General features: G+C 44.5%; 1 protein-coding gene across 1 annotated transcript; it reads right to left on the reverse strand.

Moving 5' to 3' along the window:
- Positions 1-3,256: 3,256 nt before the first annotated feature.
- Positions 3,257-26,428, reverse strand: OLFM4 (olfactomedin 4). Its single transcript, XM_019971713.2, has 5 exons — positions 26,238-26,428; positions 20,163-20,315; positions 13,963-14,175; positions 12,614-12,764; positions 3,257-4,073 (listed from the first exon to the last, which is right to left on the reverse strand). The coding sequence occupies exons 1-5, from the start codon at positions 26,418-26,420 to the stop codon at positions 3,271-3,273; spliced, it is 1,503 nt and encodes a 500-aa protein (XP_019827272.2). The 5' UTR covers positions 26,421-26,428; the 3' UTR covers positions 3,257-3,270.
- Between the last annotated feature and the right edge of the window lie 1,083 nt (positions 26,429-27,511).

Here is a 27,511-nt window from a genome sequence, read left to right on the forward strand (position 1 = left end):
TGAATCTTCAGAGGTCATCCTGTGTACTTGGTAAAAACATTCATCTGGAAAATTGCCTAGAGCCAGATTAAATATAACATCACTGTTTTTAACTTCTATCTCACATGACATACCTGTCTTTATCTTCATATCTTGTTGCATTTTGAAGGCCATACCTGTCTCTATGCTCAGCCCTGATACAAAAAAAAATCTTGCTAAAAATACTCACGAAGCTTGGCATGGATTAAAAATAAGCCTTTCAGTTACACTCACTCCTCTCGCCCAGCCTATGCGTCCTTCCAGCTCTAGGTCACTCATGCCCCAACACATTCTTTTTGGTAAAAATATTTCTTTCCCCAGTGTGGCCAGTTAGGCTCTCTGCTCTCTATCCAAGACCTCCGATTTGGGGAAGATCTGAAAGCTTCTGACCCAGGTTAATAGCTCAATCGGAAAAGGAGCATAAGCCACACAAATATAGTCTAACATTGGAAATAATCAGATCAGTCATGCAAATTAATAAGTACATAAGGTTATATCCCAGAGGAAGAGAGTGCAGGCTCATACAGCAAAAGCTGCCAGAGAGAATGGATTTTAAAGGGAAATGAAAACTAAAGAGCTGGCCCTGACTTTGGAGTCTTAAAAGCTATTGATGTTCTCTGCTCTTAGGTGTCCTGGCTTTTAGGAGGAAGCCATTCTCTGAACCTCACAGCAAAGTGTGGACTGGTAAGAGGTTTTTTTGGTAATAAAATAAAAGACTGAAAAAACACAAAAGACAACACTTTTCCAAATCACATTTAAATCATTTATTAAAAGGGGCAGAGTACAGCATTTAAGGAGCTAGTCCTATCAACGAGAACTTCTGAACATCAAATGAAAATAGTCCAAGACCAGATGATAAAGGCATTCAAAAGCACAGGAGCACACATACCTGCAAGGTTTTCAGATTGTACTGATGTTCTACAAACTTTCAATGGTTTTTATTTTCACATTTCTTTCTCAAAAAAAATAAAATGTCATTTTCTTACAAGTTTCAGGCTTCAAGACAAAAATTGCATTAAGCCATTGATATGACTTAATACAAGTCTAACATATGCTGTAGGGGCTTTATAATAGGCTATCATTTTATCACTGCCATTTGCTTTTCTTGTGGTCTTAGAGTCGTGAAAATAAAAGTTTATGATGAGACAAAAGAAAATTAGTTTTGCTTATCTTGTATTCATTGCATAAAAAAATAGTTAATTTTTTTTAAGTAGGGGGTTGGGAGAGGGTGAGAGGAATTGATTGTTAAGTCCAGTTCTAATCTTCTGAGCCGCCTTTGGAATGAAGTTATGAGGTAGGAGTCTTCTACTGACTCTTATGAAGGTGTCCAACAGGAGGAAAAAAGCAGAGGTGCCTCCTCTGTAGATTCATCTGGGACTGACTCGACAATTTAATGCCGAAAAAAGAATTTTCTCTGGAAAACTCATAGCATTTCATAGATATAACACAAGCACACTAAATTTACTTATCTGCTACATACCAAACATCATGCCAGGCACTACTAAGAAAAACAAAGTTAAAGGTTTGGACCCTCAAGGAGCTTCAGAAATTAATCTGCCTGTTAAGCTCCAGATTTCTTGCAAGTATGGAAGAATCATCCAGGTTATATGAGAACTGGCCCTTGAACCCTCTTTTGTACAAAGAATCTCCAAAAGCCATACAAAGTTCTCTTTATGCCCCTTAATTTTCAGATGTTACCTCACCAAAGGCTTCCTTAGAACCATAATGCCCAAGACCTCAGACAATTCCGGATTATTTCAGTCTGAGAAAGGCATTCCAGGAATCAGATGGCTTCCAAGAGAGCTCATCCAATAAGGCAATGCCGAGTCTCCAGCATGGAAGAACCCAGCTCCCAAATATTATGCTAGTAAAGTGATGCTCAAAATTCTCCAAGCCAGGCTTCAGCAATACATGAACCATGAACTTCCTGATGTTCAAGCTGGTTTTAGAAAAGGCAAAGGAACCAGAGATCAAATTGCCAACATCCACTGGATCATGGAAAAAGCAAGAGTTCCAGAAAAACATCTATTTCTGCTTTATTGATTATGCCAAAGCCTTTGACTGTCTGGATCACAATAAACTGTGGAAAATTCTGAAAGAGATGGGAATACCAGACCACCTTGATCTGCCTCTTGAGAAATCTGTATGCAGGTCAGGAAGCAACAGTTAGAACTGGACATGGAACAACAGACTGGTTCCAAATAGGAAAGGAGTATGTCAAGGCTGTATATTGTCACCCTGCTTATTTAACTTTTATGCAGAGTACATCATGAGAAACGCTGGACTGGAAGAAACACAAGCTGGAATCAAGATTGCCGGGAGAAATATCAATCACCTCAGATATGCAGATGACACCACCCTTATGGCAGAAAGTGAAGAGGAACTCAAAAGCCTGTTGATGAAAGTGAAAGAGGAGAGTGAAAAAGTTGGCTTAAAGCTCAACATTCAGAAAACGAAGATCATGGCATCCAGTCCCATCACTTCATGGGAAATAGATGGGGAAACAGTGGAAACAGTGGCAGACTTTATTTTTTGGGCTCCAAAATCACTGCAGATGGTGACTGCAGCCATGAAATTAAAAGACGCTTACTCCTTGGAAGGAAAGTTATGACCAACCTAGGTAGCATATTCAAAAGCAGAGACATTATTTTGCCAACAAAGTTCCGTCTAGTCAAGGCTATGGTTTTTCCTGTGGTCATGTATGGATGTGAGAGTTGGACTGTGAAGAAGGCTGAGCGCCCAAGAATTGATGCTTTTGAACTGTGGTGTTGGAGAAGACTCTTGAGAGTCCATTGGACTGCAGGGAGATCTAACCAGTCCATTCTGAAGGAGATCAGCCCTGGGATTTCTTTGGAAGGAATGATGCTAAAGCTGAAACTCCAGTACTTTGGCCACCTCATGCGAAGAGTTGACTCATTGGAAAAGACTCTGATGCTGGGAGGGATTGGGGGCAGGAGGAGAAGGGGACGACAGAGGATGAGATGGCTGGATGGCATCACTGATTCGATGGACGTGAGTCTGAGTGAACTCCGGGAGTTGGTGATGGACAGGGAGGCCTGGTGTGCTGCGATTCATGGGGTTGCGAAGAGTTGGACACGACTGAGCGACTGAACTGAACTGAAGCACATATACTTTTGGATCTTGAGCCCTGCCCCGTCTCTCCTCCCCACTCCCAGCCCCTAAATAAGTGGAGAAGACCACATTTTTTTTTCAGTAAAAATTTTATTTCCTTCCACCCTAACACATGAAAGTTTACTGGGGTATCTGCCGGAAGACAAGATCATAATTCAGAAGGTAACCGTCATTATAGACGAAAAGTTTCTGTTCAAAAGGGTGATAGTTAATACTTTGCACAGTCTCTTGCATCTTCTGCATTACAATGTTAAGTTTGCCCTCTTTCCCTGTGTTGGTGTCATAGTAGTAGAAAATTTCTTCTATTCTGGTGTTCAGAGTGCGAGTGGCATATAGAACCCCGCACACCATGAACGTGTTTGTGACAGATGGTTTATACTGCTTGGTATGCCAAGTGTTTAGCACCGCAAGTGTGGTGTCATTGAGTTTACTAATCACGATGTTACCAGTGCTGGCTTCAGTTGCATAAATCACCCACAATCCATTCTCATCCACAGCAAAGTCCATATCTTGCCAACCAACATTAGCGTACGAAAAGCGGTTATTATAGGCAGCATTAGGGAGAGTTTGGGACAAATCAACTTTGTTGGTGGTCAGGTTAATTTTGGCCATGTTCTGGCTGTTGTACCAATTGACATACATGTTGTTCTTATAAACTACTGTGCCACTGCCTTGGCCATAGGAGATTTGATTCTGTCGGGCATTTGTATACAACAGCAAATCATCCTTTGTATTGTAGAGTCTATAATATTGCAAAATTCTCCCATCTGTATTCAAAGGTGCCACCCAGTACAGCCCATTGCCTGGATCCTGGGGAGAGTAATCCCGACCCCAGGCACCATACTTATAGCTAAACCCTAGCCAGTTGAGCTGAACTATAATTGGTTTGCTGATATTCACCACACCGCCGTGCGCACAGCTCCCTAGAGGAACAAAACAAATAAAAGGACATTCTTAGAGAAAATGCATGACAAGATACAAACAGTTTAATATTCTAAGAACCAAAGGAATCCATAAACATTTTTTCTTGTCAACACCATGGTTCTGATGGAGAAAAGGCAAAAGCTACCCTTGGCCTTGGTCTCAATGCAAACATGTTATCAGTTCTAGAGAGAACTGTCTCCTGTATACATGGATGGGCCTTTAATCTGAAAAATGGGTATAGAGGAACTGTGAACAACCATTTTAAAAAGTTTAAAAAAGGAAGACTTGGTGAATTTAATGTATTTTCTTCTATGAGAATGCATTTCAGCAATATTATTTTATTTCATTTTCCTTATAGAGAAATCAAGAAAGCAAGACCACAGGAGAACGCCTTCCTATTGCCATAAAGCCGTACTCACGGTGGTGCTCTTCACCAGGGCCGGGAGAATTGGGATGAAGAAGTCAATCCTGGGCAAGTCTTTCTTCCCTTCCCTCTGCCCTTCCCTGGGGCCCCAAGGGCATGTCCACACCAGGTACCAATGCTGCCCATGTTACCCTCAGGAGAGGAAGTTTCTACTATGGCATTTTAAAAATACAGAAAGACGGTCCTTGTCCATCCTAAACTCCCTAACTATCCCTTCTTCCCAGCAACGATTAGTTTGTTATCTAAGTCTGTGAGTCTCTGTTTTGTAACAAGCTCATCTGTATCATTTCTTTCTTAGATTCCATATATAAGGCATGCCATATAATATTTCTCCTTCTCTGTCTGACTTACTTGACTCGGTATGACAAGGTACACACTGCTATATTTAAAGTGGATAACCAACAAGGACATACTGTATAGTACATGGAACTCTGTTCAGTGTTATGTGGCAGCCTGGATGGGAGGGGCCTTTGGGGGAAAATGGGTACATGTGTATGTATGGCTGAGTCCCTTCACTGTTTGCCTGAAACAATCACAATGTTGTGAATCAGCTCAATACAAAATAAAAAATGTTAAAAATAAAAGAAAAGAAAGAAGGCCCTCGATGGACCTCTAAGAGGTCCTCTAATGGTGGGATTTCAGCTTTGAAAAGTCACAGAAGGTATTTTAGGGCAGCATTGCCTGTTCTGTGCCCAAAGCGTGGATGACGTGGTGACCATCTCGCTGCAGAGTGCCAAGGTGGGCCTGCGGCTCGTAAGCCATAGCCTGCTGTGCCGCAGAATGACAGGCCAGCACGTCATGGTTCCCAGGCTGACGCCGTCATTGTCGCAATGTGTACAATCAAGTGGGACCAGACTCACCGGTCCACTGGATCTACATTCCCGGAAACACCCGGGTGAATGACTCTGGCTGGGCCTTCTGGCCCTTTGCAGAGTCCTCCCTCTGAAATGCCTGCCAACCCAGACATTTATGAGCTATAAAAAAATAGAATAAAAATCCTCCAGTATTTTTATAATAGCTATCTAAAGATTTGAACAGACAGTTTCTGGAATCTTAATAAATACCCTTAAAAAGCTGGCCAGAAATTTTATTGGAATTACAGAAGAAAGTCAATTCCAAGTACATTGGAGGTCATTTTCCCTCATCCTGCTGCCTAGAGCAGAGCGGGTGAGGGAGGAGGGGACAGAACCTGGCGGTGAATGCGTGGAGGGACTCAGGGAGCCACGGAGGGCACATGAGGTGAGCTCAAGCCAGAATCAGAGCTCCAAAGAACTGCCCGATATTAACACTGCGGGGAGCAAGAGGGTGCAAAGCATTCGCCTCTGAGTCTCTACCTCTGATGGCTACAGAAAGACCCATTTCTTTCCTTGTTAAATGCCTCTCCTCTCTCCCCTCCTCATTCAAGGACTGTTCAGAGGTGAAACCATTACTAGAAATCTTGCTTTTATTTTTCCAATCTGCTGGGGCTTTTTGGTCCCAGAATTAAATATGTGCTCCTTAAATGCTCTCATAAATCCGCAGTTGGTGGGAAAGCCAGCCAACCATACAACAGGTAGAGAAATGAAACTGCTCTGTACTCAACCTCAAATAATTTTGCATATCATTAAGCAGAACACAGTCGCGGGTTTATTTTAATAATGCATGCACCATTTCATAAATAAAAAAGCAACGCATGTTCAGCCAAGAGACTGCTCTCCACTAAAGAAATAATAAATAAAATTATAAAGTATTATTTCCTCTTCTAAAAGTGATCTCTCAGATGAATGCTTGTTTGCTTTTGTTTATGAAACAATGCATGAATTATTAAAATAAAGTTAGCGGTGTGTTCAGTTTAATGATAACAAAAACTGTTTGAGTTTCTATATGCTACTAACCAGATATTCTGGTTAAAATATCTTCCTGAGAACTTATTTGTTCAACGACATTTCACCCTGAGGAAATGATAGAAAGTCACTTTTTTCTTGTAGGTTAGAAGACTTAGGCATTGTTTGCTTAATTGAATCTTGCCCTCCTGGAAAAGAAATATCCCAAACCAACAGCAACAAAATATTTAAGGAAAACTTATGTGCTGTCACATAGTCAAGCATTTTATCATGGATTAAAGATAATAAACTATTCTGTCCTAGAGGGAGAAATCCTTAGATATGAAGGATCCAAAATAAACTTCCCTTAAAAATTACTACTACACTACTAATAATAATAACATTTATTATTTCACAAGTTGACCAGGAGATTAAAATTGTACCTCTTATAAAAATTCCAGAAGACACATGTACCCCAGTGTTCACTGCAGCATTACTTACAATATCTGAACATGGAAGCAACCTAAATGTCCATCAACAGATAAATGGATGAAGATTTGGTATGTATATACAATGGAATTTTACTCAGCCATAAAAAGGAAAGATTGGGTCATTTATAGAGATGTGAATGGACCTAGAGTCTGTCATACAGAGTGAAGTAAGTCAGAAAGAGAAAAACAAACATTGCATATCAACACATATGTGTGGAACCTTAAAAAAAAAGGTACAGACGAACCTATTTGCAGGGCAGGAACAGAGATGCAGATGCAGAGAATGGGCATGTGGACACAGGGGAGAGAGGGAGGGTGAGACGAATTGGGAGCTTGGGCTTGACATACATCCACAACCGTGTGTAAACTAGATAGCCAGTGCCGATCTGCTGCATAGCACTGGGAGCTCTGCTTTGTGCTCTGCGGTACCTAGAGAGGTAGGGTGGGGCTGGGGTGGGAGGGAGGGTCAAAAGGGAGGGGCTATCTGTGGACACAGAGCTGATTCCCTTCTTTGTACAGCAGAAACTAATGCAATACTGTAAAGCAATTATACTCCAATTAAAAAATAAAATTGTACCTGGTATGAAATTTGAATCTCTTTTCCTCACCCCACAATCGTTCCTGAACACTCTCATGTCCTTTCTGTTATCCTCCTTTTATCTTCTAACTCCTGTGAACTGTTTTTATAGCCCTGGCTCCCAACAAAGGAAGAGGAAGTAAGACTAGAACAAAGTATTGCTGTCAGTGCTACGGATGTGGCCACAACAGTGACAGACCAGTGACAAGGCTACAGCAGGCTTCCTCAACTCCCGGCTGCAAACTGTCCTAGAAACAAGGATGGAACAGACAGGCAGCCTGGTACCACTGCCGGCACAGAGCCTTGCATCCCCGTCTCATCTAGCGCAGCGAGAGAGCCCATCCCCTACCCTGTCTGAGCCTCTCTCCACCCTGCCTTGTCTCATACCCCTTCCCAGCCCCTTCCTGCATCTCAAGGACTTGAGATACCCCATGCCTTTCCTTCTTTATCCCCAATTTTTCCTGCCACTGGAACAATAACCCACTGCCCAACCATGAGTCAAGAGTTGTGAAAGATCGACGAATCCTTTTGCATTTTCTGATGGAAGAGGACACACCACAGAACTGAGAACAAAAGTACCCTTTCAGCTACTCCACAAGCAAGAAAGCCAAGACAATTTGGTGTTAATCAGGTTAGTGAGCTGTTGGAACTTTCTTATCACCCCAGGAAGCACAGGTGCAACCTCTCTCTCCATTTGAGCATCTGTGGAAGGCAGCCTGGTACGCTGAAAACATTGCCAGACAGGTTCCAATTCCAATCCTGCCCCAACACTAGTGAGCTGAGTATCCTTGAGTGGCTTGCCCAACCTTCTGAGTGTCAGCTTCCTTGTGTTAGAAGAAAAAATAATAATACCTACTCTGTAGAACTGTTAAGAGTACAGAAGACAGGTACATTTAACTCAATAAATGATCAGCGTTATAATCACGTCATGTTACAACTGAAGGTTTACATTAAATAGTGGTTTCTGGAGGTTTATGGACCCATCCTGGTAGCCAAGTGCCCAGAACAGTACCAACCACACCGTGGCACTAAATTATGGAATGAAAAACTGTTTAGACATCCCAAACTCACCTTTGTTGTCATGGTTATCATTTTAGTTACTAAGTTGTGTCCTTAGCTTTAATTATAAAAACACTAGCTCTTTACCCGAGAACATATCTGAATGCTTCCAAGAGCCTGGTATTCACTGCACAGAACATAATGCAAGGAACTCTCCATACCAGATAGCCTTGTTTGGCAATCTCTTCTTCGTCATGGAGGTTATTAGATATTGCCATGGTATTCTGAAAATATCCTGGGGGCCACAAGGTAAAACTATAAAATATTCTAACTTGGCTTTTTTTTTTTTTTTAAAGTCTCATGGTTAGCAGCACTTTAAAAAAAAAAAAACAAAACTAAAGATTATATACCAGCAGAGGAAATGTGGGGCTTCCCCAATGCCTCAGTGGGTAAAGAATCTGCCTGCAATGCATGAGCTGCAGGAGCTGCGGGTTCAATCCCTGGGTCAAGAAGATCCCCTGGAAGAGAAAACAGCAAACCCCTCCAGTATCCTTGCCTGGAAAAATCCCATGGACGGAGGAGCCTGGCGGGCTACAGTCCATGGGGTCACAAAGAGTCGGACACGACTGAGCACACTCAACAAGAGGAAATTTAATCTTGGATCCACCAATGCTCCCTCTCACCTGGGCAACTGAACTTGGAGCAAAGATGAGAATACAATTGACTTGTGAGACTCAGGCAATCAAAATGGTCATAATCATAAAATAATTAAGATGAAATGGACTTGGAATTGTTGGATATATGCTCCCCAACGCTCAGCTCTTCCCTAGGCGCGGGATTTTGGCCAATCAGCCTACATCTTTCGTGGGTCATTTACTGTACACCTACTATGTGCCAGCACACAGCCTTGCACCTCCACCTATAACAGTGACAATTCTAGGCATTCGCATCCCATTTTCCTACCTACAGTCCTTCAGATCCAGGGAGAAGAACAGAGAGAAACCGAAGTCGGTTGTTTTTAGGGAAAACAGTTAATGAGCATCAGGCCAATTATCTTAGATTAGGAAGTTCTACGAAATGAAGCAGAAAAGGACGCCATTTGTGGCATAAAGTATCTATAAAGCACATTTTATCGAACCCTAACACTATGTACTGGTTCTCAGATCAAGCTGACCATGGGGGTAGCAAACGGCAGCTGCCTGCAGGGGCCAAGTCTTTCTTTCTTTCTTTTTTTTTTTTCTTCTCTGCAACTCTGCAGTGAAGAAAAGCAAACAGGCCAGATTTTAAAGTCCCATAATAGTGAGTAACTTTAATTAAAGTCTCCACAGGCTCACAATGCGGTGGTGCCTGGGGATTTTCCAATCCTGCATTATCAACCAGTCCAAATAGAAAGAGAGCGAGTGAAAGAAATTGATTTCAAAACATGACAAAAAGTCAGTTTAATATAAACATCATAAATATAATATGAACAGAGCTGGAGGAGGGCCAAGCGGCCTGGCAGGGATCCAGCTGCAGCCAAGGTTGTGGGAAAGTGAGAGGGAGTCTGCGACCAATCTGTTTAAACAACACAGCTGGGCCGGGCTGGCTCACAAAAGCCTAAGTGTTGAGGACCTGGGGGAAAGTTCTAGAAAAAAAAAAAGCTAACGAAAATAGGAAAACAGACTGACCATTTCTTTCTTCCTTAGATCCTAAGCAGTGTGCTTTCTCCCCCACCAGCAGCCTGGAGGTGCTGACGCCTGAGGTCCCCAGATGACAGGCAGGAAGGGGTCTGGCACCTCAGCGTCAGCTCCCTGCCGCCTGCGTGACCCCAGGAAAACCTGCACCCTCTCCACCACGCCCCCTCCTCTGAGACATGGCAGCCCCGAACCTTCTTTCCTGCCCTAAACTGTTTTGATTCCAAGGGATGCATAGAAAACTGCCAGGAAAGTTATTCCATGAGGACAGTTTGCCGAGGTTTAAAAAGAGACGGGACTTCCCTGCTGGTCCAGTGGTTAAAAATCCAACTGCCAAGACAGGGAACAGGGGCTCGATCCCACATGGCACCCGGGCAACGAAGCCTGCGGGCCGCAGTCACTAAAGCCTGTGCACCTAGAACCGGTTCTCTGCGCCTGGAGAAGCCACGGCGATCAGAAGCCGGCGCACCGCGGCTAGAGAGTGGGCCCGCCCACCGCGGCCACAGAAAGGCTCGCCCAGCAGCGAAGACCCGGTGCAGCCAAAAATAATACATAAACAAGCGGATGAAAATCAATTCTTTCAAAAAATAAAAAAAGAGAAAGAAGGGGAAAGGAAGGGACGGATGAAGGGAGGAAAGAAAGACACGCTCAGGTAGTATCGAGAGAGGGGTCACTGTTTGACTCCTGCCCTCGGGGAGCGAGCGCTTAGGGGCCCCATAGACCGAGCTCTCATTTCCTGCTGCTGCTAAGTCGCTTCAGTCGTGTCCGACTCTATGCGACCCCATAGACGGCAGCCCACCAGGTTCCCCCGTCCCTGGGATTCTCCAGGCAAGAACACTGGAGTGGGTTGCCATTTCCTTCTCCAGTGCATGAAAGTGAAAAGTGAAAAGTGAAGTCGCGCAGTCGGGTCCGACTCTTTGCGACCCCATGGACTGCAGCCTACCAGGCTCCTCCGACCATGGGATTTTCCAGGCAAGAGTACTGGAGTGGGGTGCCATTGCCTTCTCTGTCTCATTCCCTAGCCTAGTTTATTACAGAGGACAAGACCTCCTCTGCGGGTCATACTGTGACAGTCTCAACCGCAGAGGAAGGAAAAATAGGCCGCTGAACAACACCAAGAGGATTATAACAATGGCAGTATTTAATTAAAGCCTTAAAGAAATCCGTGACAGTGACAAGGACCCAGAAATGCATGGCCTGAAAGGAAGCAGCTTGTGAGAATAGGAGTGAATGAGAATCACAAGAGCTGTATGATTTGATGAACGGATACGGTCCCCATCAAGGCTGAGATGCTCAGGACTTGCAGAGAGAGCGTCCCTGTGACCCTGGCTCCAGGGCTGGACACTACGGCTTTAGTTCACCTGGAGGGATGTGCTGAGAGGCACACGGATCTAGCTCTGCTTTTGTTTGCAGCGAGGTGTTCACTTTAAGTATCCGCATTAATGCAACGACAATCGCCAGTGCATAAATGTCAGTCACAGAGCTGTGAGCTTGTCAAAAATCGTTTTGTGAATCGTCACTGCAACCCTGCAAGGTTCCTAGGACTGTTCTTCCATTTACCAAGGAGGAGATTAAGGCTTTTTGCCATGGCTATGTAGCTGGGAAGCTCAGGCCTTTGGCATCCCAATGCCGAGCTCCTGATCCCTACACTCCACCACCCCATTCAAGAAGGCAGTTCAGTTACAGGCACGCATCTTGATGCTACACCTAACCCCCTTCAAGGATGATTCCTGAGAGAGGGACACACCATTCCTGCCCTCCAAGAATTCGCAGTCTAAGGAAGATGGTAGGACACGCCTACATGGCACTGGACGTGTAGGTCCAGTTTATGCTTAGTCATGTCTGACTGTTTACAACTCTTTGGGCAGTAGCCTGCCAGGCTCCTCTATTCATAAAATATTTCAGAGTAATATTTCAGAGTAAAATATTTCCAGTAAAACTGGAGTAAGTTGCCACTTCCTCCTCTAGGGCATCTTCCTGACCCAGGGATCAGACCTACATCTTCTGTGTCTCCTGCGTTGCAGGCGGATTCTTGACCCATTAAGCCACTGGGCCATCCATTACATCCTCACTGAATCCTAGAACATGCTACATAGCATGGGAATTTAATGGGAGCAGGAAGGAGAAATAAAGAGGTGGAAGAAGAGAGGGAAGTTGGGGGAGGTGGAAAAGAGGCAAGGAGGATTCTAGGCACGACCTGGCTCATCAGATAAATGAGCCAACCAGCCCCTAGAATCCCCAGGACAACAGAGGTGATGCCATGAAGATTGCAGAAGCTTTCACCTGGCCCCCGCTAACCAGTCCATCACCATAGACATTCTCCCCGTTAGCAAATGCAAAAAGGTTATGTGCAATTTGTGGATTTTGTTTTAAATCAACTCATCATCTGCGCTTCTCCTCTGTGCACCCCAGAATGTGATTGTGCGTAGAATGGGTAGATGAGATTTAAAAGCACAGGAGAATAAACTCAGACCTGCAAAAATCCCATCCTCCCTTCACCTCCACCATCCCAGAGCCCTTCCCCATCTCAGCTTCAGCTCTTCCAGAGCCTGGGAAAGACGGCGCACCCTTACCTGGAGCAGGGGGCGGGGGGGTACTTTCGACCTTAGAGGCCTCACATTCCTTGAGCCTGTTCTTCAGAGCCAGGACTTGTCGGCGAATGGCAAGGACGTTGTTTTTGTCCAGCGTCTCAAGTTGCTCCACCAGGAGAGTCATATTCCTGATCTAAGAAAATCAAAATTCAGAGTGATTTTCTGTTATCATGCAACTTCTTTCATAAACATTCCAGGGCTGAATTTGTCACTTAGAGAAAGGTTGCTGGAGAATACACCCGAGATTCTTCTGAACGGTTTCATTTGGAAGAATACATTTCATGGTTTAGTGTGAATGCCTGTCGGATTGCAAGCCGATGTGTGTGACAAGAAGAAAATGGCAAAGATTTTAAAAGCTGTAATGACAGAAAACAGGTTCCATCGAAGCATCCCCAAATGTCCATTAAAGTTCATCTCTGACAACCTTCCCCTGTAAACTCGTGTTTACTCATGCCATATTATAATTAAGTTCCTAATGAATAGTAAGGGCCAGAGAAAGCCTGAATCCTAAAATACAGAACTGGAATTCTCAATGATAGTCCATGTCATGACTGTGCTAGGATACTCCTTGTTGATATAAATTATCCAAGCCTAATATTAATGGGATGATCTTTATTCACAGAGCTTAAAAGCCTTCAGAAAAACATACTTACAAGAAACTCCTTTAAAGAGACTTGCCAGTATGTGGAGAAGCATTCCAAGAGGGATTAAAGATTATATGCTCATTGGAAAGGAGAAACGGACCTAGCACATCCAAAATCAGGTAAATCGTGACTTTCAAGTCCCATGAAGATAAATCCAGAATGAAGAAGACCCCCTGATCTAGCTTGGCCTTGGAGTTGTTCACACTTATATATCATCTTCTTTCTGGAGATATTGAAAGTCATTTGGCTCTGGAGTGGGACTCTGACCATTAGACAGCTACTCCTCAGTTAGTATGTTCCCCATGTATGTAATTTACTATTCAAAGCCAGGCATCCATCTAAAGTGGAACACGGGATGTGCCAGGTGGTCATGAACAAGTATAGGATTAGACATCAGAAGAAAAAGATTCCTCTCCTGATCCTAGCACTTGCTCACCAAAGAGTGGAAGTGTTAGTTGCTCAGTCGTGTCCAATTCTTTGCAACCCCATGGACTGTAGCCTACCTGGCTCCTTTGTCCATGAGATTCTCCAGGCAAGAACACTGGAGTGGGAAGCCATTCCCTTCTCCAGGGGATCTGCCCAACCCAGGGATCAAACCTGGGTCTCCTGCATTGCAGGCGGATTCTTACTGTCTGGGTCACCAGAGAAAGAGACTTTGTCACTAATACGCAAACAGTGATTTCATACCTCCACTTCCAACTGGTCAATGATCACTGTGCTTCCGGAAAAGCCGACCTTCAGCCGCTTGATCAGTTTCTCCATCTCCTTCACTTCCATCTTGATCAGCTCAAAGTCCAGCTCAGTGTAAGAAATGGAATCTTTTTCCATGATCGATACTCGGACAGTTAGGTTTAAGAGTTTCTCTTCATACTTGCTGATTAATTGGACATACTCCTTCACCTGAAGGGCAAACAGCTCAAGTCAATTCTCAGGGAGATGTCACGCAGCCTTCCTCCACTACCAACTCCTCAGGGACTATTTGATCGCGGTCAATCTTTTTTAAGTAAAGCGAAGTACCAAAAATATAGTTAACTAGATATTCTTAAAAATCAATCCAAGTACAGACTAAAAAGAACTTATTGTTACGATGGGGAAGGAGGTGGCTTTTACACTTGCCTAGACTAAAAATAATTGTGCTTCAGATCATCATTTGCAACTACAGTTTAATCTCCACTTTAATGTTTGAGAAGATATTATCTCTCCAAACTACAGTGGCTTGAATCAGGCTTTGGCCCACCCTCTTCCACTCAACACACATGCTCTAAATCAGGGTTTCTCAACCTCAGCACTATTGACATTTGGGGCTAGATCATTCTTTCTTGTGTACTGTAGGATATTTAACAGCATCCCTAGCCTCTAAGTGCAAATAGTGCCCACCCACCCACCCCCAGCTATGACAACCAAAAATGTCACAGATATTGCTAGATGTTCCCCAGGTGCAAAACCACCCCCACCCCCCCACAACCACCACCTTCTCTCCATTTAGAACCACCGCTTTATTGTCTAGAAGAGGGAGACATGCTCTAAGAAGAATTCCCTCTTTGATTACCATATGCAATGAGTTTTGAATCCCTCTGCCTTCTACGGAGTGCCATAAAGACTCAACCTACAAAGTATGGTTTTCTCTGGAGTGTCTGGGAGTGGGGTTTGCTGGATCATATGGGAGCTCTTTCTTTTAGTTTTTTAAGGAATCTCCATACTGTTTTCCATAGTGGTTGTACCAATTTGCATTTCCATCAGCAGTATAGGAGGTTTCCTTTTTCTCCACACCCTGTTCAGCATTTGTTATTTGTAGACTTTTTGAGGATGGCCATTCTGGCGGATGTGAGGTGACGCCTCCTTGGAGCTTTGATATGCGTTTCTCTAATAATTAGTGAAGTTGTCATCTTTTCATGTGCTTTTTTGTCATCTGTATGTCTTTGGAGAAATGTCTATTTAGTAACCAACAAGGACCTACCATATAACACAGAAAACTGTACTCAGTTTGAAATAACCTATAAGGGGAAAGAATCTGAAAAAAATGGATACATATGTATGTATAACTGAATCACTTTGCTGTGTACTTGAAACTAACAACACTGGAAATCAACAATACTTCAATTTTAAAAAAGAGACCCAACTTACTCCTCAATATGTGAGATATGTGCTACTATAAAGTACACATTTCATTAACTGCATCCACATATTTATTCCAGGTTTTTTCCAAGACCTGATTATTGCAATCAGACCTTTAAATTACACATTTGTTGCATACATTTGAATGTCTGATCATTAAGCTAAAATACTTCCAAAAATTCCCATGGTGGCTTAGTGTATAATTGGAATCTCCAAATGGATATTTCAATAAACACAGTTGGTGGTTCTTTCAGTGTCTGATCTCTAAAAGAAATGCCATGGCTTTTTTAAGGACCTGCTCATTAAAAGTTGCCAGTTTTTACACTCTTTTAAAAATTTGAAAAGAAGTGATGCTTTTCCCTCCAAACTGTGCTAATGTCAAGTAGCTGATCCACAGGGCCTGGATGAAGTCAGAGCCAGATGTCAGCTTCTAATCCTTCTAATACCAAAGGCAGCCCTAACTTCTGACATTTTAGCCCTTCCACTTAACCCCACTGTACAAATTAGAGTAGACTCATAGGCCATGGACCTAAAGGCCTAGGGCTGCAGGCAAAGAGGATTTTAATGAAAGTTGAAAACACAGCCCTTGGCACTGCTAGTATATCTCCTCAGGCAACGGATGCTCATTGCCATCAGAAGAGGCTGATAAGGCTGGTGACATTTTGGTGGATAAGGAGGTTAAAAAAACAAAAACATGTATATATATAAACCTAGCAAGTCTCACTCAAAAGCACAAATGTAGATATAAGGTAGCCAGGTTTCAACTTCTCCAAAAATCAGGCATAAGATTTTTGGCTGTGAGAAAAACAATAATAATAATGAAGTGCCAACCCACGGCAGAAATGGAAGTTCGCAAAATGAATATTCTTGTTGGCCTTTGGCCTTGCCAGCTTTTGGAACAAATGAAACACCCTCAGCTTTCCTGGAACATTTTGGTGGCATATCACAGCTGTTGTTCTATAAAAATGAGTGATTCAACTGTCATTTCTGCTAAATGAAATGTGGCTCTCCCAGATTCGCCCTGCACACCAAGGCCGATCCTGACGTTTGCTGCCTCGGAGTGCATGTGCTGGGCCTGCCCTGCTTCTGCCACAGAGTGAAGGGTCTCGAAAGGTCTGTTTGGGGAAAATCTTGAGGTTCTCTCAACTAACATTTCAAGAATAGCTCCAGGATGTTCAGGAAAATTGGAATCATCCACGGAGTTACAGAAGGTGGGAGAGAATTTGAGAATGGGCCAGAAAGACTTCATGGTGTGCACTGTAGTCATGTAAAGAGATTGTAAGTCTGAACCCTTTGCGCGTACGGATCTCTAGTGTTAAGATGGAACGGACAATTCTGGAAACATCCCAGCTCTCTGTGGAAGGTGCAGCCTCAGCAGAGGTAGCCCAGCTTGCTCAGGGTCATCTACCCCTAAGGAGACACCTCCCTGTGTCAACATTATTACTGCAGAGCTCCCCCTCACTACAAATTTGAGCTTCAGATGACTCATCTATGCTTGCCTTCAAACCCTCAGCCCTTCATGCAGAGTTTTTCGTTCTTCTATTTGTTACACACATATCATTACTGGATTCTCAGGATCAGACTCTACAGAATAACAACCATTGGGGGCTGGCTGTTGTTCTCTACATCGCGGTCTTGCAGTAGGTAAGAATGCAGCCCAACTGGCTATTAGACTAAAGAATTATCTGGCTCGCATTTCTGCCAGTTCCTCAAAACCTGTGATCATCACCATAGCCAGATTATTCAAAACGAGTAAATGCACTTTGCCACATACTGTCATTTTAATATATTTTTAACAACAAGATTAATTCAGCGTGAATTGATCATCAAGACATATGAAGCACTGTGGAGCGAGACCCACCTAAGCACAAATCAGGCTTCTGTACTTCATGGGCAAATCACTTAATTTCTCCAAGCCTCCATTTCCTCCTATAAACTGGGGATAATGGTATCACACTTACACAATGATTGCAAACACTAGAGATAATGTATATTAAGTGCCTGGTATAGTGGGTGCCCTATAAATTACAGCAATTATTAGAGAGACAGTGACTTAAGGCTTTTTTTTTCAATCTGACCTTTTAATTTATTATATTTCACTGCACAAAACATTGCTCAATCGATGTTGTTTGTTTATGGGTTGCCTAAATGTCTCCCCGGCTGCCTCAACCCTCTCATGCATGAGAGACTATTAGCAAAAGTGTCATATTTAATAACTTGCCCCAAAGACCATAACCCTCTCGAGAAAAAAATTCTGAGCCGCCTTTTGTGCTGTCTCCTTCCTAAGTACAGTCACAAGGGGACATCTCAGAAACCACAGCATAGTATCAAACGCTTTCAGCATCTTATGTGGGGGCCATCCCTGTCTTCTCTGTGTCCTGACAGATAATGAATCAACATCTGGCAGTCCAAATCCTTTTCTACCGGCCTGCTCGAATGGGCATTCCCCCAGGCCTCCAGACAAACAGGGATTTCCAAGGCAACCTAAGGACAGCTATAATAATTCACCTGGAACTCAAAAGCCCTCAGCTGAAGAGCTAACTTTGGATGGAAAGCATTATTGACCTGCTGCATCTTTTCTTGTGTACGCTGTGCTTAGTCGCTCAGTCATGTCCAACTCCTGACCACATGAACTGTAGCCTGCCAGGCTCCTCTGTCCATGGGATTCTCCAGGAGAGAATACTGGAGCGGGTTGCCATTTCCTCCTCCAGGGGATCTTCCTAATCCAGGGGATCTTTGAATCAGTGTCTCTTGCATCTCCTGCATTGGCAGGTGGCTGCTTTACCACTGAGCCACCAGGAAAGCACGTGTCTCTTCTTAGAGGATGGTAACAGCATGGCCGAGAGGAAAAACAAATGGACTGATTCCAAGACCCAGATTCCTGATTTGGCTTAGCCGGCCAAGAGACCTTTACATTTATGCCTCTTTACCCGTATGAACCTCAGTTGACCCATCCCTACCATGGCGGAAAGAACACTGGCCTACCTGCCTTAAAGGGTTTATTGAGTGTAGAACTGGAAACATTCAGAAAAAGCACAGAGGGAAGTTGTTCATGTTACTGCTGTCATCCTTAGCTGGCACACCCTGAATCCATTATATAAATCTCAGGAGGCAGGTCAATTCCTTTCCTAGGCCTCAGTCGAGAATCTTTTTTAGGACCAGCTCCTGACCCTTTCAGAACTGAAAGTTTCTTCATCTTCTCTACACTTCTTCCCCGTCAATTATTAGCAAGGTAGATGCTTCCTGCCCCCTTCACAGGATTAGGATTATACATCCCAGATTCACAAACCTCTCCCTGGAGCAGCCTGGGGTTTCAAACTGCCCTTCACATCCCTGCCAGCCAAGAAGACATGCAAATCAGTAGCTCCCACTATTTCAAAGCAAATGACTCTAACTGAAAAGATCCTTACCTAGGATTTTCCTCCACTTGTTATGTTTTTATGCATAACTTCTTATCTGTACTTGATTATGCTGGAATAAGACTATGAATATTAATGATTGGAATTTATAATTTAGTGCTGTGCCTTTTCTGCTGATTAATTCAAGGACATTTTATTTCCTAAGAAGCTAGGCTCCTGGAGTCGTCAAACACATTTTCCTGGACAGTCATTTAAACTCAGAATATTTATCTACCAATTCAGGTTGAAAGCAGGGGCTCAGCCTCATTGGAATTTTTGTCTTAAAAGATAACTAGGCTGGATGTTGAGGTAGCTGAGCTGAAATTTCTTGGGAAAACTTATTCCAATCTTCCAGGAAATCCAGAGCTCCTTGTAAGTTAATGGAGTGGTATTATTAATAAATAATGCATCGTGTGATGAAAGCCTAGGGTGGACTTCACCTGTGCAGAAAGCAGGAGGCTTTCTATCTGATTTTGACTTGGCTAAAAAGGTTAAAGGGGTCAAAGCTGGAATGCCAAGTTCATTGTTCCAACCAGCTCGGAGAAGGGCTAATTCAGGGATATGATGTCCTCGGGCTGGAGAAAGCAGTAACCAGGGGTTCGGGAGGTTTCTACCAAGGCTGAGTGACCTGCTAGATTCAAATTCCCAGGGAAGTCTTCAATTTGGGGTTAATGCGAGATGCATCTGATATAAGGTCCCTGCTGAGACAACAGAGGCTAACTCCAAGAAAGAGAGAGAGGCAGAGATGGAAGAGAGTGAACTGACAAAACAGGAGGAACGGAGGAAAAGAAGGGAGAGTGGGGAAGGTGAGAGGGAGATTCGGGGGAGGGGAGGAGGAGAAAGAAGGAGCGAAAGCATGCAAGAGAAGACCCAAAAGAGGGAAAAACAAAAACAGAACGAAAAAGAAGAGGAAAGAAAGGACTGAGGCAAGAGGGGAAATAATGGAATAGGAAGAGGATGAGAAAAACGCAAGGACAGGAAGACAGAACCTAAGGACAGAGGAGAGGAAAGAAAAGAAGGCAAAGCTGGAAGAACACCAAAGAAGAAGGCCAAAGAGAAGAAGAAACCACAAAACCAAAAAAAGGTTTCAGGGTTGAAATGTACAGGCTTCCTTCCAGCTTCCTGGAAGCATAGTGAAGAGAGCTTATCCTGTGGGGCGAATCATCTCCACCCCGTCTTTGTCCTCTGCGCGCACCCCTCCTGCTATAGGGAACTCCATAGCTTACTGCAAAGCGAACGCTAACACATCCATTACATGCAGATGTGCTCCTTGACAGAGTGAAGAAAGGCTGCTTACACAGTCGTGAAGAAAAGCCATGTTGTCTGTGTGTGACAAGACCTTGTTGGGAGAGGCAAAAAGAGTAAAATGCTTACTTTAGAAAGCTCTGTCTCAAACTTCTTGGAGATAGTCTGAGCTGTGATTTCCAGGCGTTCCACTCTCAGCACAGGAAAGGTGTTGTCCGGCAGGATAACGGAGCACTGGCAGACCCCACGGTCATCTCTGTTGCCGGTGAAGTTGGAAAATGACTGCGAATAAAAGTAAGTTCAACATCAGAGATAAGCTGGGCAACGAGCTTTTTGGCAAGGGGAGTGACAGAAATTGACTTGTCAAAAGAGTGCTCCAGTTCAGTTCAGTAGCTCAGGCATGTCCGACTCTTTGCGACCCCATGGACTGCAGCACGCCAGGCCTCCCTGTCCATCACCAACTCCCGGAGTTCACCCAAACTCCTGTCCATTGAGTCGGTGATGCCACCCAACAATCTCATCCTCTGTCATCCCCTTCTCTTAGAGGCAAGCAAATGGAACCCAATACATAAATGAACGGAATCACAAAAACACCCAAAGCTGCCGCCACGTCTCACAGGCACAACTCAGTGGTCAGCCACCTCTCCACCTGTTAAGCAAACCATATAGTTCACCTTTCCAGAAGAGTCTTAAAGGAAATGATTGCTGTCCCCATGTAAGGAAAAAAAATTAAAGTGATGAGAGTCCTGCTAACTGCTAAGTCACTTCAGTCGTGTCCGACTCTGTGTGACCCCATAGACGGCAGCCCACCAGGCTCCTCTGTCCCTGGGATTCTCCAGGCAAGAACACTGGAGTGGGTTGCCATTTCCTTCTCCAATGCATGAAAGTGAAAAGTGAAAGGGAAGTTGCTCAGTCGTGTCTGACTCAGCAACCCCATGGACTGCAGCCTACCAGGCTCCTCCGTCCATGCAATTTTCAAGGCAGGAGTACTGGAGTTGGGTGCCATTGCCTCTCCGGATGAGAGTCCTAAGATTGAATTTTAATTCTACCATTTACTGGATCTGAATTCTCTTCAAGTCTTGGTTTCCTCATCTGTCAAACAGAGAAAATCTACTTCACAGGGTTGTCCCCAAGAGGAACCAAGTAATGTAAACCAAGTCCCTGGTACATGGTAGGTGATCAGTAAATCTCACTATAATTTTCCTTCTGCTTACTCCTTTTCTTTCCTACACCTCTGTGCCAGTCCCAACTCATTGCCTTCCAGCAGAATGAGGAAAACATCAAAGATATGGGTTACGGTAAAGTTGTACAGTGCAAATTCACATTCTCTCTTCACCTGGGAAAATATATAATTAATATCCTTCAAAATGGCAACAAACCAGCCATTTGTCACAAACTGAACAATGTAGTAGTCTGAAGGTTTTGTACAAATTTTTTTAAAGTTTTCCAGCTTACCACTTGCAGAAAAGTCATTTTAAAATATTTGATGTTTCTTTAATATATTCAGGCTCACACTTTGGTGCCAATGCATATTTTAAAATGACAGGTTTGAAAGATCCTGTTTTTTCTTTTGTCCCCTTTGAACTTCCCCAAGGGGATCCCGGCACAATTAACATTTTTTTTATTACTCCAATTGCTTTGCAGAGTAACTCTTGGCAGCCCACTGACTGTGCCTTTCAATGATCTTCTCTGACGGCAAGCCCAAAGCTCACCTGTAGCACATCAGCCCGAAGGGTCTCTTTCTGACACACCAAGAGCAAAGGGATGGTTTTCAGAATTTGAAGAGATGCAGGCTACACTTCTCAAAGTTTCAGAGGTCAGCCGGCTGTTGATGAGGTTGTGTGCTCTGTGATTTAATGTCTACCAACTTCCCTAATTCCTAAACAAGCTGAACACGGATGCTTGTATAATCAAGATCTAGTCCACCAGAGACCCCTGGACCAATTAATTCAAGCTTTTGAAGCTAAATTGTTTCGTGTGTGTGTGTTGTCGTTTCAATCATGTCCGACTGTTTGTGACCCTATGGACCATAACCCACCAGGTTCCTCTGTCCATGGGAATCTCCAGGCAAGAATACATGCACTCCTCCAGGGGATCTTCCTGACCCCGGGATCAAACCTGCATCTCTTATGTCTCCTACAATGGCAGGCAGATTCTTTAACACTAGCGCCATGTGGGAAGCCCAAATTGCTTGTTATTTTAATCTAATCTTCTTTTAAGATGAGCAAATTTTATATATATATATATATATATATATATATATGAATGAGTGAAAGTCATTCAGTCATGTCCAACTCTGCAACCCCATGGACTCTAGCCAGGCAGGCTCCTCTGTCCATAAAGTTCTCCAGGCAAGAATACTGGAATGGTTAGCCATTCCCTTCTCCAGGGGATCTTCCTGACCCAGGGATTGAACCCAGGTCTCCCAAATTGCATGCAGATTCTTTACCAGCTGAGCCACCAGGGAAGCCCAAGAATAAGGGAGTGGGCAGCCTATCCCTTCTCCAGTGGATCTTCCCAACCCAGGAATCAAACCAGGGTCTCCTGCATTGCAGGCAGACCTCTTTACCAGCTGAGCTACCAGGGAAGACAAATATATATATTTATTTTTACCCAAAACAGTGTATGGCATGTTAATCCTTAACATTGACCTCAACTTGTTTTGCCAGTCACACCCCACACCTGCAAACCTTGGGGAGTTAGAGGAAGAACAAACAGGTTTGTGCTGAACACCGGGGCTGGGAGGAAGGAAAGGGAAGGGTCTTTACCAGGGACGAATAAGGACTAGACAGGTCATGCCAGGAGCCTGTTAGAGAGGCCAGCCTTCTTGGGAACCAGCTTTATCACTCACATGGAAGGTGGAAAGCCTCCAGTTAAGGGTGCCAAGGTTTTTACAGGAGGAACCGTGTATTATAGACCTTTGAAGAAATAGCTTATTCTAACAACTGTCTACCAAAAGAAAGGTCTCGCATTGCATTTTGACAAGGGGAGGTCAATTAGCTGCACAAGACAGGGCTGGGCCATTCTGAGAGTTCTTGAAAAAGCTCTGTCAACTCCCCAAACAGCAGAGATCATCAAGCAGTTTCTAGACAATCCACTAGAAACCACCAGCTCACAACTTTTCGTCCTGAAGTTCACCTGAAAGGCAGGCAAATAATTATGAGCCCTGCTGACAGCCATTGCCCTGTCCTGTATTGAACATCTCTGTCCTCGCGCTGTGCACTCCCCAGTTCCCATCCTGTTTGTCATCAGCCCAGGGTGCTCAACTGACATCACAATGGTCCATAAGTTTGATCAGTGTTTCCCATTAGAGATATTTCTGTTCCTTGCATTCAGAGATGATAAAACTAATGGTGATGGGTCTTCCTCTGTGGCAGATGCTTAATCTCTATGTGAGTATAATGTGGGGGATGGGCAGCAAAAATAAGTGCATGTCCCATTGGCCTTTGGAAGGGTACGAGATCCACCCTGTGGACCCCACAGACACCTTACACCGATCAATTCTCACTCAAGCTGTGTTCAATTCACATTACCAGCATCTACAATTTTCCAGGCTCTGACTAAAGGAGACAAAGACCCAATTCCTGCCCAGTGAATCAGGCCCACTGTCATTATGAAAGCCTTCGTGTCTTTTTTCTCAATAAGTCCCTCTGTCTGATGACAAAAGCAACCAGCTCGTGGTTCTGACTGCCTGTTGCTGTGTGGGGTGAAGCGTGGAGCCTTACCTTGTCTGGGAAACGAGGGCCATGATAGCACCCCCACCCCCGCTTTGGAGGGTGCCATCTGAGGCATCTGAAGTGCCCTGAGCATGCCAGCAGAAGGTGAGGTGCACATTTGTGATTTCAGGCTGCAATTGGCTCTAATTAGCAGCCAAGTCTAAGTGCCTGTAAGGATTCAAGGCATAAAATAATGGTACTCAACATTTTCAAAGTACAGAAAATGATACGTTTGGAACTTGCTCAATGACAGTTATAAAGGGGTTTTCTACCACTTTCCAAAGAGCTCATCAAACTGACAGCCAGCCCTAGAAAACTGGGTTTATAGTGGAAGTGACACCTAGCCTGCTCTAAAAAAAGAAGTTGGAGTTGTGATACTAACTCACCAGAGGCAGATAAGTAAACCAGGAAGGAAATTAAAGCCTCTAGGTATAATTTAACTACCATTCATTAGCTACTTTTAAATATTTATCTCCTTACCAAACAACAGACACTTTGGATTTCTCTATTTCTTGACTTATATTTTCTTTTCTAGTATTTTAGGTGATCATCTTACCCAAAAGCTGGTTTCTAACTGGTGATCAAACTCTGACCTCACTTTTAAAGAAAATGCTAACCGGGTCTCGTTGTCCCCAGAAATCATTTAGTATCATGGAGTAAAATGATGTGTCTTCTGGCTACAAAGAAGCTGGGTGCATATTCATGGTTCTCAAACCATTCTCTTTAAAATGAGCACTTTTCATCTATACTCTCTTAGAATGAAAGCTGCATGGAGACAGACGGTGGAAAGCATGAGCAGCTAGGGGTTTCCCAGGTGGCTCAGTGGGTAATGAATCTGCCTGCAACCTATGAGACATGGAGACATGGGTTCGATTCCTTGGTTGGGAAGATCCCCTGGAAAAGGGCATGGCAATCCAGTATTCTTGCCTGGAAAATACCATGGACAGAGGAGCCTGGCGGACTACAGTCCACAGATCACAGAGTCAGACACAGCTGAAGTGACTGAGCACTGAGCATATGAACAGCTAAATTTGAGCTGTATCAGTGGCTGCTTTAGTGACTTTAAGCCAATAACGTTATCTCACTAAGCCTCAGTTTTCACATCTCTATAATGGGACCATAAATTTTACTTACTTAACTCTGTGGATTAAATAATATATATTATATACTTGATGTAGTCATGGCATTTATAAAAGTCATTCAGAGAACATTATTGCTGTCTTTTCTATCGAGCCCTATGCAAACCATTTGATAACTGCCTTGAGGTTATCAAATGGTTTACATTGCCTTGAGGTTCTGGTGGTGAAGTGGAAACAAACAAAAGCCTTTTCCTCCTCTTGTCCTATTGGCTCTTCCAGTCCAAAGATCACATAAGCAGCCACCTGAAATGTGAGTAAAGATCATAGAAATACAGAGGACAGAAATCACACCTTAGCACAGAAAGCCTAGTTGTTACAGAGTAGGACTCCTACAGAAATATCCAGAGCTGATGTGGGCAGAGGTGGAGGATGCTTCCTGCGCCCAACCTCTCACCCCTCCAGGTCTCTTCCCACTCCCTCAAAAGAGATCCGTCCCCTAAACTAAGGTCACTGTATGTCCCAGTGACGTGGGCCAGCTGCTGTGCTTCCTCAGTCGTGTCCAACTCTTCACGATCCCATGGACTATAGCCCACCAGGCTCCTCTGTCCATGGAATTCTCTAGGCAAGAACACTGGAGTGGGTTGCCATTTCCTCCTCCAGGGGATCTTCCCAACCCAGGGATCGAACCCAGGTCTCCTGCGTCTTCTGTATTGAGGGCGGATTCTTTACCTGCTGAGCCATTGCACCAGACCCTTTCTAGCCCTTGCTTGCTTTTCCTGTTTGCCTTGTTGGTTTGCTCCTGCTATTGTCATTTTGAGCTGGAAATGACTCTTCAGACTCCATATAAGAAAGATTGAAAAGAGTTAACGCTCCTCCAGGGAAATACCACGTGTAACAGCACTTTTCCCAAAGACCAGGGTCTCCTCCTCCTACTCCGTCACCCATCTCCCTTGCAAACAAGGCTCAGAGTCACTTTCAGGGCTCCAACAGAAGCATCGAGGGTCTCCGATGGCAGCAAATCAGCAAGACAAAATTCTCTGGAGCTTCTCCTGGCAGGGCTCATCCCGTTACCATTCGTATCTGGGTTAGAACCCAGGCAACTTCATTTTTTTAAGTCTCTCTCCACTCCGCCCCAATTCTAAAGTACAGTCAGGTTGGAGAACCTCTTGAAAGCTTAGATTTCGTTCTCTAAAGCCCCCAGCTGGAGAACCAAAATGCTGTCTCTCTTGCTAACAATTTAATTATTTTACCCAGGGTTTTAAGTCATTTTCAAGGCACCTGCAGTTAACAAAGGGAGTCGTAAATCTTTTAGAGTGTTCAGGACTACCCATCCGTGAAATTATATTCAGGTCTCCAAAAAGCCAAAGGAAGGGACAGAACGCAGTTCTTAGACTCTGGGGCCTCCTTACCTGGGACTTGGAGCTGGAGGTGGACCAGGCAGAGTCAGTAGGGGAGCCGGAGCTGAAGTCGGAGGTGGGGAAGGAGTCGGGGGTGGGGAAGGAGGGGAAGGTGGTGGTGACTCCCCAAACACTCATGACAGCTGAGTGGAGGAGGCCCAGGAGGACCAACAGGCAGGGGAAGCCTGGCTTCATCTTGTGCTCTAGGCTGAAGTCACTGAGTTTTGCAGGATCCCCCGGGCTTCTTAAAGGACCCGGTGGGGATTCCCCCCCAGGCCAGTTTACGGGCAAAGAGGAAGCTGCCAGAGAACACATGACCACCCAGGAAGGTGAGGACACCCAGGATCCTGAGTCATCTGCCCACCGGGTCCTGGGCCCCACTCTGCCTGCTGCCCTTAGATCTGAGTATCACCTGCCAAACATTAACTCAAATGAGCTTGTTGAAGCCCAATATCTGGTTTCTGACTTGACACTCCCTTGAAACAGATGCGGTGAAAGTAGTCTTTGTGGATGAAACAGAGGTTGGGAGTGCCGGGAAAGAAAAGCAAGCCTCAGCACTGTTCCCAGAAGCCATCCCTGCTGGCCCCCTGAACCTCCCCTATCGTTGTCCCGAATGCTGCCTTCCATGGGCAGTCGGGCAACTCCATCTAGAGACTGTGACTCTCTCCAGGGATTCCGTCTTCACTGGTGACTGCCCAGGCTGTCTCTGACCTCAACCCTGCAGGGTATGCACCTAAACAGAACATCTCAGCAGCCCCAGACACCTGCAGTGCGTCCACCCTGGAAAACCCAGTCAAGACTTTGTGTGCTCAAGCCCTTGCCCCTGCGAGCTTGACAGAGCAGAAAGGACCCAGGCAGGAGACTGCCCCACACCCGGTCCGGAGGCCCATGTCGGACACTTTGTTTCTCCAGAAGGTTCTCTCTTGAACCCCTTATCTCAGACATTGTTGTGATCCGGGTGGGCATTCAAGAGCTCCAGGTGTATTCATGAAACTGAGAAATAGGGGTGGTCTTCAGGCCCCATGTGCAGAGGCCCCAGAGGATGAGATGACTGGACGGCATCACCGATGCAATGGACATGAATTTGGGCAAACTCCGGGAGTTGGTGAGGGACAGGGAGGCCTGGCGTGCTGCCGTCCAGAGGGTCGCAAAGCGTGGAAGTGACTGGGTAGCTGAACAGCAGTCAGGCCCCAAGTGCACCTCTCCACCATCTCACACACACCTGTGACCTCCACCTTCCTTCTGCAGAGGAAGCAAGTGTGTTGGCCTGAATGATAAAAACTAGC

Source organism: Bos indicus, chromosome 12 (assembly GCF_029378745.1).
Source record: "Bos indicus isolate NIAB-ARS_2022 breed Sahiwal x Tharparkar chromosome 12, NIAB-ARS_B.indTharparkar_mat_pri_1.0, whole genome shotgun sequence".
NCBI classification, from domain to species: domain Eukaryota; kingdom Metazoa; phylum Chordata; class Mammalia; order Artiodactyla; family Bovidae; genus Bos; species Bos indicus.